This window comes from Elephas maximus, chromosome 8 (genome assembly GCF_024166365.1).
Source record: "Elephas maximus indicus isolate mEleMax1 chromosome 8, mEleMax1 primary haplotype, whole genome shotgun sequence".
Taxonomy (NCBI): Eukaryota; Metazoa; Chordata; class Mammalia; order Proboscidea; family Elephantidae; genus Elephas; species Elephas maximus.
Genome location: NC_064826.1, coordinates 29,013,316 through 29,032,733, shown reverse-complemented (window position 1 = coordinate 29,032,733; position 19,418 = coordinate 29,013,316). Strand labels below are relative to the sequence as shown.

Here is a 19,418-nt window from a genome sequence, read left to right as displayed (position 1 = left end):
GTCATATTTTGGGGGGATTTGTGTTTCAAAATCCTGGTCAGATGCATGTTTGTGAAGCATGCCACAATGGAATGCAGGGAGAAACTGGAAGCTGCCAGGTTTCTCCATTTCTCTGTTTCCACTTAGAATAATCTAAGTTAAAAATGACTTTTCTGGGTATAAAAAATAGGATTTATTGGCAGTGCAGAACCAGGTAACGCTGGGAATTTCATCTAAGTACCTGGAGAAAAATTCAGTCACTACTGAAAAAGTGGAGATGAGAAAAATTGAGAATATGAGCTGATGCTGGATGTCTTAGCTTTATCAGAAAAACCACAAGTGGATGGCTTTAACAAAGAGAAATTCATGCTCTCACAGTCTAATAGTCTAGAAGTCCAAATTCAGGGCGTCAGTGCCAGAGGAAGGCGTTCTCTCTCTGTTGGCTCTGGAGGAAGGTCCTTTCATCCACCTTCCCTTGGTCTGGGAGCATGTCAGCGCAGGAACCTCAGGTACAAAGGGCTCGCTCTGCTCCTGGAGCTATTTTCTTGGTGGTATGAGGTCCCCCTGTCTCTATCTCACTTCTCTTTCTTATATCTTAAAAGAGATTGGCTTAAGACACGGTCTAATCTTATAGATCTCATCAATGTAACTGCCAGTAATTCATCTCATTAACATCATAGTGATGGAATTTACAATATAGGGAAATCTCATCAGATGACAAAATGGTGAACAGTCAAACAATACTGGGAGCCATGGCCTAACCAAGTTGACAGATATTTTGGGGGGACAGAATTCAATCCATGACACTGGGTCTGGGCAAGTAATAGGAATTCTGGTTAAGAGAAATAGAATGGTAGATATGTGTCTCCATTTGCTCCCTCCCATAGTTATTGTTTATCGTCAGACCTCTCCCTGGAAGATTTATCTAAGCAATAAGTGTTTATCGACTATTTGTTAGGCACTGGAGAAGGCCTCTGCTAGTCTTCGGTTTGTAATGATGACATGATCCTTGACCTCATGGACCTCAGAATTTAGTGGGAAAGATAAAACTGTAAAAAAACAAATCGTACTCTACTAGTCGCAAGCAGCATTGGAAGTATAGAAGAGGGAGTACATTGCTCTTATGGGACAGAGATAAAATACTAAGGAAATTCTTCAGATAAGAATTGATGTTTGTGCTGAATCAATCCAAAGAATTTATGCAGTGGGGATGGGAAGGGATATTCTAGAAAGAACAGTATTACAAAGGTATGGAAAAATGGAAGGACATGGTACAGTCCAGTAATAGAGAGTTATTTGTTTCAATTGGAACACAGAGTATGTGTGAATGAGCGATGAGGGATGAGATGGCCAAGTCATGACGAGCTGTGTATATCATGCTAAGGAGCTTAGTCTTTTTCCTGCAGGTGACGGAGAGACAACGAAGGCTTTTATGCGGGGGAATGACATGATCAGACTCAAAGATACGTGAGGGTGAAAGGATAGCCTTCGCAACAAAGACTAGGATCCCAGGGCAGGAGAGAGGGGAAAATATTTCCGCTGGTCCCACAGCTGGGAAAGCCAGACCCTAGTGTTTTTTTAATGTGTGCCTCATAAGAATCCATTGTACAAATATTTGCATAACTTTTAAAAAATCAAAGGCTAAAATAAGTGTTACAAACACGGACTCTGAAAATCATACTTTGAAAATAAAACATTAAAAGCAACTATAAAGACTTTCACTGATGGTATTTATTTAGGTAGAAACATTTTGTTAGAATATTAGGTCACAATCAAATATTGCATTTATAACCTTTAAAGCCCTCATTTTATTATATAATAGACTAAAATCAGGAGAAAAAAATGAAACTGGCAAGAATTTTTTTTTTTTTAAAGGCACAGGCTAAATAAGGGGTACAGTCAGTAAGCCCTGCTGAAATCTAGCTGAATGAGAGCTTATTGTATAAATGTGAGCAGATGAGTTAAAAGCATGTTAGCTCCTTTCCTGGATTTTCCTCTTTCTGTACACAAAACCATTCCTCTAATTTCCCCTTAATTTTCCCACTAAGAGCCCTGCTTAAAGGGTACCTTGTTTAAAATTACGCTGTAGTAAGATCTCACACTACCAAAAATGACTTATCCTTCTAACAGAAACACAAAATGCTGTCAGAATTGTTCTGCATCTTTCTGGAAACACCTTCGCAATTTATGAAATTGGTGGGATTTTTTTTTTTCCTGTTCAACTATTTCCAGAGCAATAAGTTGCCCAAAATATGTCCTAAATATTGAATGTGTGTAGGCAAAGATATGGAATTGGTACAAGCAATTTACTGGAAATACTTTTCTCCTCTCAGCGTGTGAAAACCAGAGCCTAGTTTCCGAACTTTCGTTTAGGTTTTTATGCCCCCTAGTGGGTATCTTGTATACTTGCAGTTGTAAAGTAATGGTGGTATTTTTATACTTGCAGTTGTAAAGTAATGGTGGTATTTTTATAGCATTTCCTTTGTAAAATGTGTTTTCAGACTTTGTATATTAACAATATACATATTAATATTCCTTAGATGTGTAAATCAGAAATTTATAACATTATTTGGGCCATAACACTGCTTATTGTTTAATAAAAGCCGCAAGAATTCTTTTCGTGAAAACGTACACTATGTTTAGTTCCTTGACCCATCTGAATTCCGTCCATGGATTCTCTACATGTCCATGGATCCTGGGTAAGAATCTCCAGTTTGAGTGGGACTCCTGACTTCCCCTTTCATTTATTCTATGCTAAAATTATTAGTGTCATGAACAATGGAAAAGATTAAAAATACGCTTATATAGTTTAAAAGAATTGTTAGTTGCTGTCAAGTCAACTCTGACCTATGGTGACCCTGTGTAGAACAGAATGAGACATTGCTCAGTCCTGTTTCATCTTCAAGGTCACTGGTATGCTGGAGTCCATTGTTGCAGCCACTGTGTATTCTTAGTACCTTTAAACATAGGGGGATCGCCTTCCAGCACTATAACAGACAATATTCTGTCATGATCCACAGGGTTGTCATTGGCAAATTTTTATAAGTAGATTGCTAGGCCTTTTTTCCTAGTCTATTTTAGTCTGGAGGCTCCACTGATACTGATATTTGAAATATCAGTGGCATAGCTTCCAGTATCATAGCATCATGCAAGCCACCACAGTACAAATTGACAGACGGGTAGTGTATTAAAAGAATAAACCAAAAACCAGCTGCCGTCCAGTCGATTCTAACTCATAGTGACTCAATAGGACAGAGTAGAACTGCCCCATAGGGTTTCCAAGGACTGCCTGGTAGATTCAAACTGCCCATCGTTTTGGTTAGCAACCAAGCTCTTATCCACTGCGCCAGCAGAGCTCCCAAAAGAATAGTAGCTCATAAGCTGGCTTAGATGAGAGAATAGAATAAATAAATATGTATGTGAGAGAGTCCAGACAAATTCTCAAGCTTTCCAACAGAGACAGGGTAGTCTAGTGACAGGTAAGATAGAGAAAAGGAGGCAAAATCAAGGAGATTTTTAGACAAACATTGATTTTAAAATGTCAAAGAGAAATCTGACCCTTGTCGAAGTAATACCAGGGCCCCTTTGGCAAGCAAGTTCTGTACACAACAGGTGTTACATAGAAACACTCAAAAAAAAAGTTGTTTGCTATTTGCAAACATTGCAGCTACTATAAAAATTATCCATCAAACTGTGATCCTTCTAGAATCCCAAGCTTTATGGCAGAAAATCCATGGATAACATCACTCCTGAGACCCTAAGGGGTAGAATTTTTAGTTGAGAAGTGACCCAGCTTCCAGGTCAGAAGAAATTGTTTCTTCAGCCTCCCTGATCAGCACTCAGGTCTATGAGGAAAATGTAAACACAAAATCAGTGACGAAAACACACACACAATCAGCTAGTGGTTTTCTCCAGAATATTATACACATCCACTAACTTTCACCGAACTTTTTAAAAATGCGTGTTTTTCGAATGCCTACATCCCCAAACACAGATCTTAGGTTTTGTTTTTAACGATTGAAATTGCTGAAGTCTTCCTTGAGCCAGCACCTGCCCTATACAACATACAGGATGCTTCTGAACTTCTGTGCAGCTGGTCAGACTCCGTTCACTCAATTCTTCATACCTAGCAATTTAAGACTTTTTTTATTGTAAAAAGAAAAAGAGAGAGATTGAATGACATAAGCATTGAGGTTTGTTTTAAAATCAACATTTTCTTCCTGTGGTATGAAAATCTCTACCTTCAGGACTGTTTTTAAAATACATGTTTTTTTTTTTTCTGTCTTAGTCTCCTTGGGAGATAGCTTCACAGAGAGAAGTCATGTCTCAGCTGGAGAAGCTTGCCTTCTGTAACATTTCTCCTTTGTAAGGAGATTACATTTACACTCTGCAGACAAAAAAAGAAAAATTGAAGTGAAGTGAATAGGACTAGTAAGGTAACAGGATTGCGTTCAAAGAATGTGTTGGAGAAAATTCAAGGAAATATTTTGCTATTGAAATCTAAAGGCAGCTACCCTCTAGCCATAAAATTTCTGGAAAAATTCCAAAGAGGGAAAAATGGAGTAGATATTAATAAAATTTGGCTTAAAAGTGTATTATGTTTAAAATTTATGCACACTTTCCAACCTATTCCAATATGACTTGATAATTCAGAACTCATGTCTTCATTCTAGGTCTTTTGTCTAAATTAGCCAGATTTAACCACTATTCTGACACTGAGAAAACAGAATGCGTGCCATACTGCCAAGATTGTGCACGAATCTTTCACGTAATAGTTCAGATTAAAATTAAAAGCTTTGAGAACCAAAAATTGACTCTCTTCTAGAGAATTGGTCCTCCGTTCAATGTGATCTTTAACATGTGGCAAAAGACAGAAAATTTACCAAGTATTTGGGGGCAATATGTTCAAATTTAAAATGAATATTTTTGTGTGAATAACACATCCATATCTTACCTTTTTAACTGACGTGAGGAGAAAGGGGAGCCATCAATGTAAGCCTTGACAGATGTCCAGGGCAAATAAGGAGCAGAAGGAAAACTGCATGACTCTACTAACAACATGGTAATTATAGGGAAAAGGGAAACTTAGATGAAGCAGGAGAAAGTAAGAGAAGAAATATGCAGAAAACTTTCTATCACCTAGCAAATTTCAAGTCTGCTCATTTGTGTTATATAGAACTCTTGATAATTATTCTCTTATAGTATGCTATCTTCTCCTCTGTTTTCTTGTATTTTTAAAAGAATTCTATATTTACATTGGAGCCCTGGTGGTGCAGTGGTTAAGAGCTTGACTGCCAACCAAAAAGTTGGCAGTTCGAATCCACCAGCCGCTCCTTGGAAACCCTATGGGACAGTTCTACTCTGTCCTATTGGGTCGCTATGAGTCAGAATCAACTTGATGGCAACGGGCTTTTTTTTTTTTTTTTTTGGTTTTTATATTTACATAATTTGACATTGTGGGCCCTAAGTAGTTTTTTCATCAATTTTATTAAATATGGGAGGGGGGGAGTCTGTAAGAAAATAAAACCACATCTATGTAATGTTTTAGGGTAACTCTTTTTGGGAAATGGGTTTTTTTTTTTAATAATTTTTATTGTGCTTTAAGTGAAAGTTTACAAATCAAGTCAGTCTCTCACATATAAACTTACATACACCTTACTGCATACTCCCATTTGCTCTCCCCCTAATGAGTCAGCCCATTCCCTCCTTCCAGTCTCTCCTTTCATGACCATTTTTCCTGTTTCTAACCACCTCTACCCTCCCACCTCCCCTCCAGACAGAAGATGCCAACATAGTCTCAAGTGTCCACATGGTGCAAGTAGCTCACTCCTCATCAGCATCTCTCTCCAACCCATTGTCCAGTCCAATCCATGTCTGATGAGTTGGCTTCAGGAATGGTTCCTATCCTGGGCCAACAGAAGGTTTGGGGACCCTGACTGCTGGGGCCCTTCTAGTCTCAGTCAGACCAATAAGTCTGGTCTTTTTGTGAGAATTTGAGATCTGTATCCCACCGTTCTCCTGCTCCCTCAGGGGTTCTCTGTTGTGTTCCCTGTCAGCGCAGTCATCGGTTGTGGCCGGGCAGGGAAATGGGTTTTTGAAGACTGGAGAAATAATATTCAATTCTGAAGACAAGCAGAACAAATGGAATGTATAATAGTGCTTTGTTTAGCATAAAGTTAAGGATAATGACTCAGAAAAATGAAAGTATGCATTTATATGGAATGTAAAGAATAAAATACCAACCCGAAAACAAGGTGCCCAGGATAGAAAGAATCATGAAAATATGGCATTATTGTAGGCAATAGTTAAACTTTAAATGATAATTTAGCCAGTATAAGTGTCACTTCTCTTTACAAAGCTTTCTGTCTGGAAGCTTTCTTCCACCAAGCTTTAGAGAAGTAGGATTACTTAGGTATATAATGTTGTTTTGCCCCTTGCTATGAGTTTGAAAAAAAAAAAAAACAACAACAACATCGTCTACCTCCTTGGAAACTCTACGGGGCAGTTCTACTCTGTCCTATATAGGGTCGCTATGAGTCGGAATCGACTTGACAGCACTGGGGTACTGGGTATGAGTTTCAACGCTAGTTTAAAGGTCCTTTGTTTAACAAAGGAAAGAAGCTGGTCTCACCAGAGAACTACTTCTCATTCCCAGCAGATTCTGTGCCCAATTCTAAGTTTACAGAGAAAATTTCCATTTTCATTTCTCAAGGTCATTCCTAAATGAGAAGACACGAAAATGGACAATATAAGACGAGATACAAATCACACTGTGCATTTGTCTTTATTTTCCAACATATTCAAACTAGTGAAATATGCTTAAAATATTACAAATATCAACAGCAGTCCGATCTTGAAAAGGCAAGAGGAGCAGGAAGAAGAGCCCAAAGGGTAATATATACATTCCCAAGAGGTACTTGGAAGGGTGGTGCTTGGCTAACTGAAAAATTGGAGGTTTGAGTCCACCCAGAGGTGCCTCGGAAGAAAGGCCTGGCAATCTGATTCCAAAAAATCAGCCATTGCAACCCCTGTGGCACACAGTTGAATTCTGGCACACACAGGTTCATCATGAGTCAGAGTCAACTTGATGGCAACTGATGTGAAAGGAGGTAGTTTGTGCTCCTCGGGAAACAGCCAAGGTCTCAGGCTGCCCTCACATGAATAATCACAGGAAAACCTGGACTGTCTTCACACCCCGGCCTGTTCTGCCCCTTTGTGCTCTGTCACCATCCCCCTCTGCCTTGTCCTCACAACAGGACCATCCTAGTTTGCTGTAACGTGGGAAAACTCTTGTCTCTCTTCCCAAGAGTAATGAGATGAAAGATGCTTTATTAATTTGTCCAGAGTCACCGAGTCCCCTGAATCTATCTTCTCCCTGCTTCCTTTAGGCGTAGGCTTTCTGTGTACAGGATTCCCCAACTCCTACCTGCTGTGTAAACTTACCACTCTTCTGTCTGATTGTACTCTTACTGAGCATTGAACTATACCACACAGTGTAGCCCTTAATTTTTCTCTAATAATCACAAGTGCACTGACCTTCTCTGCCCCATAACGTAGTGAGACTAGGATACAAAAAGCATTTAATAAGTACTCAAAAAAAACGAAACCCATTGCCATCCAGTCGATTTCAACTCACAGTGACCCTACCAAGGCACAGTAGAACTGCCCCATAGGTTTCCAAGGTGTGGCTGGTGGATTCGAACTGCTGACCTCTTTGGTTAGCAGCCGGAGTCTTAACCGCTGTACCACCAGGGCTCCTAATAAACACTGGTTTTTAAAAATCTGTCAGGAACAGGAGAAACTACATGAGGTATTTATTTAGCTATTCAAGGCTTGTTTTAATAACATGAACTCACTTCCTGTCCCCTCTGGCTATAACAAATAATTGAATTTTCGTTTACTTTCCTTTTTTGAGAAACCCTTTCTAAATCTTAATTGATAGGCATAAAATCAAATTCTTTTTTGTTTTTAAGCTGTGTTGTAAGTGGTGTGTGTGTGTGAGTGTGTGTGTGTGTGTGCACCTAATGCATAATCAGTGCAAAGGGGAAAAAACACATTACTGTGGAGTCGATTCCAACTCATAGTGACCCTATAGGACAGAGTAGGACTGCCCTATAGGGTTTCCAAGGCTGTAAATCTTTACGGAAGCAGACTGCCATATCTTTGTCCCGCTGAGCGGCTGGTAGGTTTCAACCACCAAACTTTCGGTTAGTAGCCACGTGCTTAACCACTGCACCACTAGGCCTCCTTAAAGGGAAAAAAGATATTTATAATATATGGCTGTGCGTGGATGTGAACCACAGCAGTCAGAAACTGGCTCATGTGCTTACAGCATTTTAGAAAAAGGAGATGACTTTCCAATCCTACTCACGTATCCCTATAGTAAGAAAGTCTTCATGCCTTTTTCATTCATCTTCTAAATTCCTTTAGATTTGACTGTTTCCTCATTAACATAATCTGCACATTCTGCTTCAGCTTCCCAGATGGCTAGACTGGAAGCAAAGATCCTGAGCAACTGGGTGGTTGCTAGCCCCATTTGTTTAGAGGTGGCCAACTGTGGGAGGAAAAAGTTTGGGGGGAGATGGGCCAAAGGGACAAATGAGATAAAGAGTTCCATTTCGGTGAGCTAAGTTTTAATTGCCTCTTAAATGCCCAGTGTAGGGATAATCACAAAAGACTACAGGAGAGATGAGTGACTTTTGAGGAGACATCAGGACTGTTAATATAAATCAGGGAATTGGCAGCATCTAGATAGTTTTAAAGCTATAGGATGAGATGAAATCACAGAGGGAGGGGGTTTATATGGAGAAAACAAGGGGACTCAAGCCTCAGCCTTAAATTACTCCAAGATGTAAAAACCAAATAAGGGAAAGGAGCCAGAATAGAAGACGGAAATGAAGCAGTCAATGAAGCAAGAGGACCACTAAGGGAATTTGCTCATATAGATGCCAAGAGCAGAGAATGTTTCAATGAGAGAGTGGACAATTATGCCAAACGCAAATGAGAGAGTAAGATTAGCATGGAGAAACTCCATTGGATTTCCAAGTACAGATTCATGTGGACCTTGAAATGTTTATTTTATAGTGATTATATCTCTTGAAAGAAATGTGATGTACTAATCTTTCCCCTTAAATTTCATAACAAATCCAATGTTTTAAAAAAAATTAACTGGAAAGTGTGTTATCTGGAGTATAAAATTCAGCAAGGAAATATTGACTATCAAATAAGTATTAAGAGCCATGTCATATTATATAAAGAACAAATTGAAGCACTATCACTAAGCCATGTGGCTTAAAATATTTTCCAGTCAGAGATTTCTGTTAGAAACAATTTCTGCAGGGGTGAAAGACAGATTTTATATTCGGGTATTCATAATTTCTAGCTTATGAAAGTCTGAAGTCATGTATATTGCCATCATGAAATAGAAATTAATATATCTAAAAAAGTAATTGACTTAAAGCAATACAAGTAGTTTATTGTCTTTCTGTGATTTAAAAAAAATATATATATATACTTTTTTTTTTTTTTTCTATTCCAGGTATGGTGACATGGTACCCAAAACCATAGCAGGGAAGATTTTTGGTTCCATCTGTTCGCTAAGTGGGGTCTTGGTCATTGCGCTACCTGTTCCAGTGATTGTCTCCAACTTCAGTCGGATCTACCACCAGAATCAACGAGCAGACAAACGGAGGGCACAGAAGGTGTGTGTTCAGCTCTCTGCCGCCATGACTTAGCATCTCCTACTTTTTATAATAAGCTTCATAATCCCTTACTGGCTATTCAGTGTTCCTGGTTTGTTCAGTAGTTGCATCAGTAAGGACAAGCTGAGTTATATTACAGTAAGAAGAAACTTAAAATCTCAGTGACTTAAAACGACAAGGAATAATTCTCAGTCATGCTACAGATCCATCAGAGGTCCAGTAATATACGCTCCATCTTGACACTGTACTTCTGTAGTCATTCAAGGAGGGGTAAAATGACACTACAGCCCTCATCTAGATGTGGACTCACTTCCATCTCTATTGCATTAGCCAAAGCATGTCACATAGCCATGTCTAGGTTCAAAGAAACGCAATCCTACTAGAAGTAAAAAGAAAAAAAAAGAATTGATAGACAACACTAATGACAGTAGTAAAATCAAAGATGGCTTCTTGGAAAGTTTTATTAGACTAAGATGTCTAGATCTGATTTGTTTAGCCTCCGTCCATCAGGGGTCAAGCTGGTTCCAGCAGATGAGGACTGTTAAAGGGCAGTTTACTGCTTCTCTGAGCCTTGAGCCAGTTAATTAGTCCCTCCGAGAGTAAGCATAGTGCACGCTCCTCTGTAAGATGGGGAAAACAATACCTACCTCACAATAAGATTAGGTTAAATGCAAATGTATATGTGCATCTGTATAGATGCATCATATTAATATGAAGTAACATAATAATATTAACAGTATTTAATATTTAAAAATTTAAACAAAAAAATCTGTTGCCGTGGAGTTGATTGTGACTCATGGCAACTCATGTGTTTCAGAGTAGAACTGCTCCATAAGGTTTTCTTGGCTGTAACCCACCCAATGGGTGGGTTCAAACTGCCACCCTTCAGGTTACCATTCAAGCACAAACTGTTTACAAACTGTTGTGCCACCCAGGGACCTTCTTAACATTTACCGATGGCTTATTATGTGCTAGGCATTGGTCCAACGGTTTTCAGGAAACAAATTCATGTAATCTTCACAACAACTCTAGGAATCAGTTCCCATTATTATTCCCATTTTGTAGATGAGAATCCTAAGGTACTCAGAAATTGAGCAATTCTAAGGTTACATACCTACTAAGAAGGAGGGCTACTACTATTCAGTCCAGGCCAGTCTGGCTCCCAGGTTCACACACCTGGACACTATGATAGGCTGACTCACAGAAATACTTGACTTTAGCACACTGCCTGCCCATTTTTGGCAAAATAGTCATCTTGGGAGACAGAGCCCTTGTTGCTTAGAAATAATTTTGGAAATTTTTTTTTATAGTTTCTTCAGGGCTTATGATTCAATGTTTCCAGTATTCTTCAAGGTCACTATAACTTTGTTCCTTTAAGGATAGATTCATTTTTTAAAAAAAATCCCAAAACCACATATAATAATGACTCAAGCAGATGTATAAGCTGGATAATGGGGGGTGACTATAAAACAGCATGAGAGATTTTGATGCAGTTTGTAACTGGCTTTGTAGGTAAGTTCTAAAACAAGGTTTTAAATACGCTTTTGAACAGTATCAGCCTCTTTAATAAAGCATCAAGTCATATAAAATAATTCTTTGGAAAGTTAAAGTTATTCAGATAGGTGAACGCTGGGGTTGTTACTAAGTTCATGTGTTGTATGGTCATGTCGCATATTATATAGAGAACTCATTCGTGTCCATTGTCAGAGACCCTCTTCCTTTAGCAAAGAATCACTCCATCAGCCTTGTCATTACTTTTACAGACCTCCACCTTTGGACAAATACCTAGTCTTAGACCATTTATTGTAGGAAAGAGTCATAATAGTCTAGTTAATGTGGATATATAGAAAACGGGTTATCCAATGAGCTGCAAGGATTAGAAGAAGGTACTCTGAGCAGTTGCCCTCATGGCATAACAGTTAAGGGCTTGGCTAACCAAAAGAGTGGCAATTTGAACCCACCCAGTGGCTCTGCACGAGAAAGACCTGGCGATCTACCCCAATAAAGATTACATCCTAGAAAACCCTATGGGGGCAGTTCTACCCTGTCACATGAGGTGGCTATGAGTAAAGTCGACTTGACGGCACCTAACAACGGCTGGGCAGCTGCAGTCACACGCAGGCTACACAACTTGGCAAGCAGAGCTGGAAGGATTTCAGCCACAACTGGCCACTCCACCAGGGGCCTTCATATACTACCTGATGGCCCTGCTCACAGCTGTAATCCCTCTCCTGGACACAAACAAACATTGTTTGTGAAAAACTAAGCTACCCACCACTGGTCTATCTTAGTTCTAGAAACTCCTTTTCTAATAAACCCTTTGCCATCGAGTAGATTCCAACTCACTGAGACCCTATAGGACAGAGTAGAACTGCCCCCATAAGGTTTCCCAGGAGCAGCTGGTGGATTCAAACTTCGACCTTGTGGTTAGCAGCCGAGTTCTTAACCACTATGCCACCAGGGCCCCCTCTCTAATATAAGAGGGAACTATATGAAAACCTCAGGAAGTACAAAGCTGTCATATAAACCAATCCCAAGAATTTCTGTATTTTTTTCAAACTCTAACATCTACAACAAACAAATCAATTCAGAAAATCTTAGAATATTTTTGAAGCCTTTTGCCTGAATGAATTTAGAATGCAAAAAGAAATAAACGTGATGTTGTAAAAGTACACTAAATTGGAAACTGTTTTATTAATGCCTTTTGGTGTCTTTAACACATCTGCTGTATTCTACGTTTCTGCTATAATACAATGAATTTTGCATATCATGACTATTAGAAAAATTTACTTAGTAAAACTGTATGTAATAGCTAGTTTAATGTGTCCAGTAAATAGTCTGTGACCAGTAAACTGAGCATAATCATCTAAGAAAGAACCGTAGAGACTGAACTGAGTAAGTTACCAAAGGATAGTTCCTATTTTCCTTCCCAAGATATTTTTAAAAATCTGAATAAACATCAATCAGGCTAAGACAGTTTACACGTATCTGGGGCTGGGTGATTTGCAAAATACTGAAGTGGTGTGGAAACAGCTAATTCAGTCAAGCAAGCAGCTCGTTCATAAAGACATCAGCCAAGCTGACTAATAAGTAACATTGTCGGAGTAGTCATTTGCTGCGGAGTGCATTCAAGTAATATTACAAAATGTTTTTGTTTTTGTTTAACCAGATTTTTCAGTGTTTAATCCCATTGCCAACTCCAGCCTCAAGCAAAAGCTTGCGATAAACACAGTACGCATTTGAGAATATTCCCATCTCCACTCTCAGGATCCTTTCCTTTTTCTAGGCTCTTCTCCCTACCAAGGAGCCTTGGTGGATAAAGTGCTGAGCTGCTAACCAAAAGGTCTGTGGTTTGAACCCACCAGCTGCTCTGTGGGAGAAAGATGTGACAGTCGGCTTCCGCAAAGATTACCACCTTGGAGACCCTATGGGGCAGTTCTACTCTATCCTATAGCATTGCTATGAGTCAGAATCAACTCCATGGCAGTCAGTGGGTCTGGTTTTTTTTTTTTTTTTTTGGTCTCCCTACCAAATACTCTTCCTGATTCCCCTACGCACCCCACCCCTTCCAAGAGAACACATCATTAATCCCATTTCTATCAACCCTTAATAAATCCTAACTAATCACTGAGGTGTGGGTGAATATAAAGCTTAAAGTATGACATGTCTCTTCTACCCCCACAATTGGTAACTGTACTTTAATAGAGTTCTCCATGCACTCAGTCATTCAGCAGATGTACTAAGTAGAATGTATTTGCCAAAATAAAACTAAATTTGTGCAATGACAGATGATAGGGCCGATTTATTATTATTTTTATTGAGCTTTAAGGGGAAGTTTACAAATCAAGTCAGTCTCTCATACAAAAATTTATATACACCTTGCTATAGACTCCTAATTGCTCTCCCCCTGAAGAGACAGCCCACACCTTCCCTCCACTCTCTTTTTTCCTGTCCATTATGCCAGCTTCTAACCTCCTCTTTCCTCTCATCTCCCCTCCAGATAGGCAATGCCAACATAGTCTCAAATGTCTACTTGATCCAAGAAGCTCGTTCTTCACCAGCATCTTTTTCTATCCCATTGTCCAGTCCAATCCCTGTCTGAAGAGTTGGCTTTGGGAATGGTTCCTGTCTTGGGCTAATAGACGGTCTGGGGACTATGATCACCAGGGTCCTTCTAGTCTCAGTCAGACCATTAAGTCTGATCTTTTTACCAGAATTTGGGGTCTGCATCCCACTGCTCTCCTGCTCCCTCAAGGGTTCTCTGTTGTGTTCCCTGTCAGGGCTGTCATCGGTTGTAGACGGGCACCATCTAGTTCTTCTGGTTTCAGGCTGATGTAGTCTCTGGTTTTTGTGGCCCTTTCTATCTCTTGGGCTTGTAATTACCTTGTGTCTTTGGTGTTCTTCATTCTCCTTTGCTCCAGGTGGGTTGAGAACAATTGATGCATCTCAGATGGCCACTTGCTAGCATTTAAGACCACAGACGCTGCTCTCCAAAGTGGGATGCAGAATGTTTTCTTAATAGATTTTATTGTGCCAATTGACTTAGATGTCCCCTGAAACCATGGTCCCCAGACCCCCACGCCTGCTATGCTAGCCTTCGAAGCATTCAGTTTATTCAGGACACTTCTTTGCTTTTGGTTTAGTCCAGTTGTGCTGATCTCGCCAGTGTTGTATCTTGTCTGTCCCTTCACCTAAAGTAGTTCTTATCTACTATCTAATTAGTGAATACCCCTCTCCCTTTCTCCTTTCTTCCCCCACCCCCATAACCATCAAAGAATATTTTCTTCTCTGTTTAAACTATTTCACAAGTTCTTATAATAGTGGTCTTATACAATATTTGTCCTTTTGCAACTGACTAATTTCACTCAGCATAATGCCTTCCAGGTTTCTCCATGTTATGAAATGTTTCACAGATTCATCACTGTTCTTTATCGATACGTAGTATTCCATTGTGTGAATATACCATAATTTATTTATCCATTCATCCATTGATGGGCACCTTGGTTGCTTCCATCTTTTTGCAATTGTAAAGAGTGCTGCAATGAGCAAGGGTGTATATATATGTTTGTGTAAAGGCTCTTATTTCTCTAGGATACATTCCAAGGAGTGGGATTGCTGGGTCATATGGCAGTTCTATTTCTGGCTTTTTAAGGAAGCGCCACATCGATTTCCAAAGTGGTTGTACCATTTTATATTCCCACCAGCATTGTATAAGTGTTTCAGTCTCTCTACAACCTCTCCAACGTTTATTATTTTGTGTTTTTTGGATTAATGCCAGCCTCGTTGGAGTGAGATGGAATCTCATTGTAGTTTTGATTTGCATTTCTCTAATGGCTAACGATCACGAGCATTTCCTCATATATCTGTTAGCTACCTGAATGTCTTCTTTAGTGAAGTGTCTGTGCATATCTTTTGCCCATTTTTTAATTGGGTTATTTGTCTTTTTGTAGTTGAGTTTCTGCAGTATCATATAGCTTTTGGAGATCAGGCACCGATCAGAAATGTCATAGCTAAAAACTTTTTCCTAGTCTGTAGGTAATCTTTTTACTCTTTTGGTGAAGTTTCTGGATGCGCATAGGCGTTTGATTTTTAGGAGCTCCCAGTTATGTAGTTTTTCTTCCGCATTGTTAGTAATGTTTTGTATACTGCTTATGCCATGTATTAGGGCTCCTAAAGTTGTCCCTATTTTTTCTTCCATGATTTTTATCATTTTAGCTTTTATATCTAGGTCTTTGATCCATTTTGAGTTCATTTTTGTGCATGGTGTGAGTTATGAGTCTTGTTTCAATTTTTTGCAGATGGATATCCAGTTATGCCAGCACCATTTTTTTAAAAAAACTGTCTTTTCCCCATTTAACTGATTTGGGGCCTTTGTCAAATATCAACTGCTCATATGTGGATGGATTTATGTCTGGATTCTCAATTCTGTTCCATTGGCCTATGTATCTGTTGTTGTACCAGTACCAGGCTGTTTTGACTACTGTGGTGGCATAATAGGTTCTAAAATCAGGCAGAGTGAGGCCTCCCACTTTGTTCTTCTTTTTCAGTAATGCTTTACTTATCCGGGGCCTCTTTCCCTTCTGTATGAAGTTGGTGATTTGTTTCTCCATCTCATTAAAAAATGTTGCTGTAATTTGGATTGGAATTGCATTAAATCTATAGATCACTTTTGGTAGAATAGATATTTTTCCAATGTTAAGTCTTCCTATCCATGAGCAAGGTATATTTTTCCAATTATGTAGGTCTCTTTTGGTTTCTTGCAGAAGTGTTTTGTAGTTTTCTTTGTATAAGTTTTTTACATCTCTAGTAAGATTTATTCCTAAGTATTTTATCTTCTTGGGGTCTACGGTAAATGGTATTGATTTGGTGATTTCCTCTTCAATGTTCTTTTTGTTGGTATAGAGGAATCCAACTGATTTTTGTATGTTTATCTTGTACCTCGATACTCTGCTGAACTCTTCTATTAGTTTCAGTAGTTTTCTTGAGGATTCCTTAGGGTTTTCTGTGTATAAAATCATGTCATCTACAAATAGAGATACTTTTGCTTCTTCCTTGCTGATTTGAATGTTCTTTATTTCTTTATCTAGCCTAATTGCTCTGGCTAGGACCTCCAGCACAATGTTGAATAAAAGTGGTGATAAAGGGTATCCTTGTCTGGCTCCCAATCTCAAGGGGAATGCTTTCAGGCTCTCTCCATTTAGGATGATGTTGGCTATTGGCTTTGTATAAATGCCCTTTATAATGTTGAGGAATTTTCCTTCTATTCCTATTTTTCTGAGAGTTTTCATCATGAATGCGTGTTGAACTTTGTCAAATGCCTTTTCTGCATCAATTGATAAAATCATGTGATTCTTGTCTTTTGTTTTATTTATGTGGTGGATTACATTAATTGTTTTTCTAGTGCTGAACCATCCCTGCATACCTGGTATGAATCCCACTTGGTCATGGTGAATTATTTTTTTGATATGTTGTCGAATTGTATTGAAGGCCGATATTTTGAAACAGGAGCTTACCCTGCTTCAAAATACAAATTGCATTTAGTACATAATCATAGTAATTATATCATAACTTAATAATACTAACAGCAAAAACAACCCTCCCTGAAGCTTTTATTCTCTCCCAGGTGATTTACATATGTTATTTATAATCTTCACAATCAACTTCCAAGGAAGTTACTACCATTTTACAGACAACTTACTCATGCTGACATGTTGTTTTTGTCTTTAGGTGCCAGCGAGTCACCACAGTGATCCCATGTGACAGAGTAGAACTGCCCCATAGGGTTTTCTAGGCTGTAATCTTTACAAAAGCAGATGGCCAGGTCTTTTTCCCACAGAGCCACTGGGTGGGTTCCAACAACCAAGCTCTTAACCACTGCACCACCAGGGCTCCTCATACTCACATACCTATTGATTAAAGTCTAAGACAGAAAACTTCTGGATTACTAAAACTATATATCTTTACAGAGTTCCCTATAAAACCCATTGCCATTGAGTCAATTCTGATTTGTAGTGACCCTACAAACCCACTTCCATCCAGTCAATTCTGACTCATAGCCACTCCATAGGGTTTCCAAGACTGTAAATCTCTACAGAAGCAGACTACCGTGTCTTTCTCCAGTGGAGCTGCTGGTGGTTTTGAACCACCAACCCTTTGGTTAGCAGTGGAGCGCTTTAACCACTGTACCACCAGGTCTCTTTATACAGTGAGAAGTTTCAAACCAAAGAGCCAATGCTGAGTGTGAGTAAATTTTTGACTTTCCACCTGAGGGTTTTGACACTGACAGAGAAAGGTAAGTTACCAATATTCAGTCTGTCCATTTTTACACCCTACTGTAGTGGTTCTTAAACTTCTGATTCATTGGAATTATCTGGAGAGCTTGCATGTTAAAACAGGTTGCTAGCTTGAATCAGATGATCTTCTTTCATGGTTTTGGGGTTAGAGCCTGAGAATTTCCATTTCTGTGAGTTTCCAGGTGATGTTGATACTGTTGGTTGGGGATCACACTTTAGGAATCGTTGTAGAGTACGTTCAGGAATTTTTTTACAGGATATTAGAATAATCAAAAGGTGAGAAATAACTCCTTGCTAGAGCCTGAGAATGATCTTTCTTAGATTATTCATTACAAAAAAAAAAAAATCCAGTTCCTACCCTAAACCTCTGTTTGTTTGTCTGACTTCTTTTTTTGTTTGTTTGTTTTAAATAACCCCGTATTCTCAACAATGTCATACCCTGGCACAAAATAGGCAGGCACTTAAGACTTTCAGAATGGGTGAAAGAATGAATGCATGAATGACAAGACTTGTTCACTTTGGCAGTGCCCTCCATTACTACGGCTTGGTGGACATTGCTAGGACCAGGTGAAAACAATATTGAGAAGCATACATTTGTCTCTGGTAGCCTCCTAGACCCTCTGTCAGGTCCCACCTCTTCTCTACTTAGCCCTCTTGTTGCTCTCTCAAAGCCAAGTCCCTTCCACTACCACAGTTCCCAGCACTGTTTCTGCCCACTGTACTATCTCCAGGATTAACCAAGCTCTGGGGCTGAGAATTCTGGGCTATCTCCCACTGTCTTTCTTGTTCTCTGTCTCTTCAGCATTGTTTGACGCTGAGTTTTCTCATTTCTGAAGGAGCTATTTTCTTTACTGAATGGAAAGACTCAAATAAACTCCTTAAATTTTCAGAAGCTGATAAACCATAAATGAAAGAAACAACTAAGAGTAAAATTCCCTGACTAAATAATATAGGGAATACTTGGGCCAATATTTGAGGAATAAGGACTTTTCTCAGATTACAAAGAGACGAGCCATTCTCTACCTCACTTTTAAGGCTACCCAAGGCAGTAGGGTTACTAGGGGAGTGTGGGAGCGTGGACCACTTCCCCTGACACTGTCAGAGGGGGTGACACCAAAGTGACATCAGGATCAGTGGAAGCAGTGGTGGCAGTGGCAGCAGGTAGGGCCTCCAGGGAAAGGGCCACCAAGGAAGGAGCCACCAAGGTAGTGGCATCCATCACCCAGTGCGATAATTCATCACACACACACACACACACACACATTACCCCCCATCACCAACCAGTCAATGTGCAGGTGGCCAAGCTGCAGCGCCTGCCATTGGGTGGAGAGGAGAGACTCTTACTTGGCCAATGGGAGAGGTGAGGAGCTGCATGGAGCCCCAGGGGCAAAGGCAGGGCCACAAGGGGTGGGGCAGGTGCAGCCCTCCACCCTGCGCAGGGACAGGGTGGGCCAGGCAGCCCTGCTCATGAGTGGGGGATGTGACACCATGAGTTACCATACTGAATGACACCAACCCTAGTGATGCCACTGACCCAAGGTACCTTTATTTTCTCAAAGTATTGTAGACATGTTTTGATATGGTAGCAAAATGGTCCAGTAGCTGAGCCCTGGTGGCACAGTGCTTAAGCACTGGGCTGCTAACTGAAGAGTCGGTGATTTAAAACCACCATCTGCTCTGGGGAGAAAGAGTGGCATTCTGCTTCCATAAAGATTGCAACATTGGAAACCATATGGGTCACTTCTACTCAAGCCTATATGGTTGCTATGAGTCAGAATACACTCCATGGCAACAGGTTTGGTTTTTTGGTTTTTTAGCTTCCCCCAGTCTGCCTCACTCCTCGTTTAGAAGATGGATGCTCCTTTAAAGAATTCACTGTCTCATTAGTGTTTGACTTAGAGATCGTTCTTTGATTGGCTTCCTGGTCTCTGCTTCCACTCTTAGA

At 39.7% G+C, this 19,418-nt stretch overlaps 1 protein-coding gene across 1 annotated transcript in view; it reads left to right on the top strand.

Moving 5' to 3' along the window:
• The window catches only part of KCND2 (potassium voltage-gated channel subfamily D member 2), a 558,045-nt gene that overhangs the window by 525,650 nt on the left and 12,977 nt on the right, over positions 1-19,418 (top strand). The window contains exon 2 of the mRNA XM_049894139.1: positions 9,518-9,680. Coding sequence (XP_049750096.1) covers positions 9,518-9,680 — 163 coding nt within the window. The remainder of the gene's footprint in view (positions 1-9,517; positions 9,681-19,418) is intronic.